The sequence below is a fragment of the Chrysochloris asiatica genome, unplaced genomic scaffold (assembly GCF_000296735.1).
Source record: "Chrysochloris asiatica unplaced genomic scaffold, ChrAsi1.0 scaffold00037, whole genome shotgun sequence".
NCBI lineage: Eukaryota > Metazoa > Chordata > Mammalia > Afrosoricida > Chrysochloridae > Chrysochloris > Chrysochloris asiatica.
The window spans coordinates 22233568-22239289 of NW_006408555.1; the positions used below are offsets into that span (position 1 = coordinate 22233568).

The 5722-nt window shown below is 44.2% G+C and overlaps 1 protein-coding gene and 1 pseudogene across 1 annotated transcript in view; both read right to left on the reverse strand.

Moving 5' to 3' along the window:
* Positions 1-6: 6 nt before the first annotated feature.
* Positions 7-1247, reverse strand: LOC102821906 (annotated as a pseudogene).
* Positions 1248-3920: 2673 nt separating this feature from the next.
* Positions 3921-5722, reverse strand: part of CDH3 (cadherin 3, type 1, P-cadherin (placental)) — a 55214-nt gene continuing 53412 nt past the window's right edge. Inside the window, exon 17 of the mRNA XM_006860219.1 lies at positions 3921-4130. Coding sequence (XP_006860281.1) covers positions 3921-4130 — 210 coding nt within the window. The remainder of the gene's footprint in view (positions 4131-5722) is intronic.

Below are 5722 nucleotides of genomic sequence, written 5' to 3' on the forward strand. Positions count from 1 at the left end.
CTTAAATTACAATAAAAAAAATAAGAACACCATTAGTTTCTTCTTTCAGTTTTTCTTAAGGATTGTAAAGAGCAGATGGAATCTCTTTTCAGAGGCACAAGCAACATCCCTGCTCAAGACCATCCACTGTTGCACTGGTTTTATCATCATCTTTTTCAGAGAAATCCTCACTAGGTCTTCCACTTTGCGAGTTTGTGTGGCAGGAAAAAGCATGGTATGTCTGCATACTGGCAGAAGTTTAACAATTTGCTTTAATTCCTCTTCAAATCCAACATTCAAGATTCGATCAGCCTCATCACTAACCAAACACTATAGATTTTTTTATACATGAAGCCTGGGTTATTTTGCATATGGTCCAGGTGGCGGCCTGGTGTGGCCACAATGATGTTGATTCCATTAGCAAGTTTCTGTGTTTCAGCAGCTCTTTTACTGGCCCCCATGACAAAGCCACACTTGTGCATCTGGTACGTCACGAGCTCCTAAGAACATCTCACGAGCTCCTAAGAACATCAAAAGTCTTAATGGCCAGTTCTCTAGGAGGTAAGAGAATAAGGACTTCTGTTCCATTCCTTAGCATCAATGTTAACTTAACAGTAAGTTCAACTGCAGGGATGAGAAATGCCAGTGTTTTACCTGTTTTTGCTCTAGAAGATCCTTGCCTACTACAAGTGGTCGGATACTTTTATGCTGAATTTCTGTCATGTTTGTAAAGCCCAAGATTACGTAGAGAAGTAAATGAAGAATCCTCCTGTCGGCCCCATGGGCAGGCTGGGCACTTCACTGTCATCTTCCTCACCATCTGGCTTCTCCACTCTCATTTCTGCTTCTGTAGGAGCGACACCACCCTCTTCAGATTCCTCTTTGCCTTCAGTTTTAACTTTTTTTTGCATCAGGCCCAGGATATTCGCATTTTTCTCTTTTAGTTCTGAATTGGGAAGCTGTGTTAATTGCTTCCCCATTGGCCAAAATGGCAGATTTCTTGGGGGCTTTAAAAATGTTTATATTTCCCAATGCTTTTTTAGATATATCTCCATCTTGAGCTCCTGACAATCCTACATTTATAAACTGCTTCAGGGAATTTTTTTTATCTTTCCCACCTCCCAGTGTTTCTTCAGGCACATTTCCATTTTGGGCTTCTGATAGGCACACACCACACCCTCTGTAGCCTGAGAACCAGTTTGCTGCCTCAACTTCAGGTTCTGCTTCTCCGTCTTCTTGCGTGGGAGTTTCATGGGCAGGTGAGACATGATGCTGGAGGACTGCGATCACACGGAACGCCTGGCTCCTCCATTCTTAGCACTGTGGCCTCTTCATTCTTATTCCTGTGTACAGACCTTGGTGGTATTAGGAACGGTCAGTGCAGGGCTTCAAATGGGTTTACATTGTCTCGACCCCTGGAATCTACATTTTAACCAGATCCACAGGGGATTCTTATGTGTACATAAAGGATCTATGTATCATGCACAGTAGGTAATCGATAAGAATCACCTGGTTAAAATGTAGATCAATTCAGTATGTCTGGGGTGGAAAAAGCAAATTCTCAGCAGGGGATTGAACTGGTTTGGAGCCCTGCTTCTGTGTTACTGACATCCTGGGTGAGCTCCCTAATTTTGTTTTGCTCTATTTTGATGATGATCAGGTGTGATTTAAAACACAATGAGGCCATTCTTTAGAGCAGGGGTGGAGGAAACTTTTTTCTGCCAAAATGTATAATATTGCAGGCCATACAAAATTACCAAATTAAAAATTAACATGCTGTATTTGATCAAACAGCTAATTAACTTTTCCTTAATGTCATGACTGGACCTGTGGCTGCCTTGGCAGGGTCAGATCAAATGATTTCTTGGGCTTTATGAGGCCTGTGGGCCAGACATTTCCCACCCCTACTTTAGAGGAAGAAACTGCTCTGAGGACCAATGTGAGGATTTGCTTAAAGGAAATAATCTAAGTGCTGTTGCTGTTAAGTGCAATTGAGTCCGTTCTGACTCACAGTGACCCTGTACAAGGTATCCAAGGGCGGCTGGTGAGTTTGAATCACTGACACTGCAGTTCAAACAGACCTTGTGGTCCAGTGCTTAACCTATAGCTTCTGGCCCTAAAAAGTACTGATAAACGGCAGCTGTTCCTAACTAACACAAAGCACTCATCATGCACCAGACACTGTATCTCTACATTCTGTAAAGAATGTGAAACATCTCGAAGTTAAGTGACTTGCTCAGAAGTATCAGAGCCAGTTCTTCCCAACATAAGAAACCCAAACCAGTTACCCCTGAATTGATTCGGAGTCAGGGCCACCCCATGTGTGTCAAGATAGAAATGCATTCCATTAGATTTTCAGTGGCTGTGACAGCTCAACAGCAGATCACCAGACCTTTCTTCTGAGGTACCGCTGTGTAGACTCAACCCACCAACCGACTTTTAAAGCAATTAGCACCTGAGTGTGTTAATCATTTGTACCACTCAGCAACACCAGATCGTGCCCAGCCCCTGTCTTTTGACACAGATCCCACCACATAGAGGGATTGTTCACATACTGCATCACAGGGCAAGCAGCCACTCACTATTCCAGAAAAGACTTCACCTGCTGCTATCTTGTGTTCTCACGTAGAAAAACAGCTCTGAATTTATCGGGACACAGGCAGAAAGCATATATCCCACACTGCACTGGCCCCATCTGGTCTCTGTGTGTGTATATATATATGTGTGTGTGTATATATGTGTGTGTGTGTGTGTATATATATATTGTTAAGTGCCGTTGAGTCAGTTCCGACCCATAGCGACCCTGTTCAGGGTTTCCAAGGGTGTAAATCTTTGCGGGAGTAGAAAGCCTCATCTTTCTCCCGTGGAGCAGCTGGTAGGTTTGAACCACTGACCTTAAGGTTCACAGCCCGATTCGTAACCACTACGCTACCAGAGCTCCATATATATATATATATATAAAATATGTGTGTGTGTGTGTGTGTATGATAATTATATAACAAGGCATTTGACACCTCAACAACCTTCATATGTACAGTTCAGTGACATTAATCAGGGTCATCATGCTGAGGTTAGCACATCTTGAGTTTCCTCTGCCATTGGGAGGAACAGGAAAAGTGTGCAGATTAAAAAGGCCCACCTCCCTTGTATAATGCTGAAAATACCCCAAACCACTGCACTATGTATTTTAAATGTGTGAATTGGATGGTGTATAAATTCCATCTTAATAAAGCTATCATAAAGAGTTCACTCTCCTGGCACCTCTGGTAAAAGTTCCTTTAATAAAAAAAGTTTGGATACATTTAGACGATTCTCATCACCCTTCATCTACACACAACAGGGAAAGTTTTTTAAAAAAAAGGGCAACCCAAACACGCTCAGTAGAAAATCACAGGGATCCAAGTGAAATGGGAGGCCTGGGGGTTGGGGATCAGAGAGGGAGGCAGGGATTCCAGAAGTGGGCCTAGAAGCTTTGGGCTGGGTTTCTAGGGACCCAAGGGGATGGCTGAGGACCTGCCTCTAACTTTTCAAAATTAGTATTTAAAAAAAAAAAAATGAAATCAGGGTGCAAGAGGAGGTCTCTTTGTGAGGAGAAGGGTCTGTTTCAGAGAAAGTCATCACAGGGGGCCGGAGCCTGCCCAAGATACAGGGCTGAGCATTTTATGGCATGAGAGAAACCCTAAGAAATTCGACCTCCAGGACAACCCTGACCTAGGCTGAGAGGTTTTCAGTGTTCTGGTCAACCTGCCCGCACTCCTCCCTCCTGAAAGGTTAGACACTAGCTCCCTTATAGGCAAACTCACCCAACTCACCCTTCCTAGTTGCTAAGGCCACTTCTTGACAAGCTCCAAAGTCCGTGGCTGAAGGGGGACCCGGGACCCCTTGGAGGAGGTTGCTGTGGCCTGAGGTTTAGTTCCTGACCCTCCTAGTAGCAGGGCAGCCTAGTCGTCCTCGCCACCCCCGTACATGTCCGCCAGCTTCTTGAAGCGGCTGCCCCACTCATTCAGGTAATTGTAATCCTGGTCCTGGTCAGAGGCTGAGGAGGTGAGGGAGCTCAGGGAGGCGGCATCAGAGCCACTGCCTTCATAGTCAAACACTAACAGGGAGTCGTAGGGTGGAGCCGTGGGGTCGTTGTTGGCCGTTTTCAGGTTCTGTGGCAAAAGAGAAACCCGATTAGAAAACTGAGACTCTGACACTTAAGCAGCTGTGAGCGTGTGGACAAGATGATCAAGCTCACTGTGCCTCCACCTTCTCATCATTGAGGCCATCTCTCCATCCTGTAAGGTTTCAAAATGTTCACAGAAAATGCAAATTAAAAAAGAATGGAATTTTCAATGAACTTTTTATATGTATATAAATTACTGGTGCATAGACACTGACAATAACAGGTGTGTCAGAGTAAAACAGTGCTTCATAGGGCTTTCAAGGGTTGAGTTTTTGTCCAGAAGTGGATCCTCAGATCTTCCTTCTGAGGTAAACTCCAATCTCCAACCTTTTGGTTAGCACCCACAAAAACTCCAGAGGTGCACATAATGCACTAGCCCATGGCTAGCGCTCAATGTGATCTAGTATGCAGACAAGGGTGGGACTCTGAAATCAGACAGCCTGAGTTAGAACTCAGAGGCCATGTACTAGTTTTGTGACCCTGGGCGAGTCCCTTACCCTTTCTGTTTCTGTTTCTTCATCTGTAGTTAGGTGACAATTCACACAGTTTTATAGAGGAGTAAAGGAATATATGCAAATGTATGTGAATCGCTTGTTACAACTGCTGTTATTGTTAGGTGCTATTGAGTTGGTTCTGACCCATAGTGACCCTCTGCACAACAGAACACAACACTGTGTGGACCTGCATTGTCCTCACAATTGTTATGTTTGAGCCATTTGTTGTTGTCACTGTGTCAACCCATCTTCTTGGGGGACTTCCTCTTTTTCTCTGACCTTCCACTTTACCAAGCATGATGTCCTTCTTCCGATAACATGTCCAAAGGACAAGACACAAAGTCTCATGTCACCATCTGTGTTTCGAAAGAGCATTCTAGCTGTACTTCTTCCATACAGACTTGTTGGTTCTTCTGGCAGTTCACAGTACTTTCAATATTCTTGCCATCATCATAATTCAAATGCATTTATTCTTCTCCTGTCTTCTTACTCATGGCCCAACTTTCACATGCATATGAGGTGATTGAAAATAGATTGGGTCAGGTACACCTCATCCTCAAAGGAACATCTTTGCTCTTTAACACTTTAAAGCAAACTTTTGTAGCAGATTTGCCCAGTGCCATACTTATTACAATAATACGTGGCCTATACCCAGAACCATCCAGTTGATTCTGACTCGGTGACCCCACAGGACAGAGGATAACTGCTCAAGTCTTCTGAGACTGTGAATCTTTACAGAAGCACAGTCTCATCTTTCTCCCTCAGAGCAGCTAGTATTGGGTTTGAACTGCCAACCTCGCGGTTAGCAGCCCATCCCTAATCCTAAATTGATGTTGTTGTTAAGTGCTGCCCAAGTCGGTCTGACTCCTAGTGACCCTGTACAGGGTTTCAAGGAGCAGTGGATGGGTTTGAACCGCTAACTTTGTGTTAAGCAGCTCAATACTTATCCTACAGCACCTCACCAGGACTCCACCTGGCATATAGCCTAATGCTATTTTCTCATTTCTAAAATAAAGAAAAGGGCATCAAGCTGGGCCTAGTGGATAGTCAACAAACAAGAGGAGGATGCCTTCAGTGAGACGGA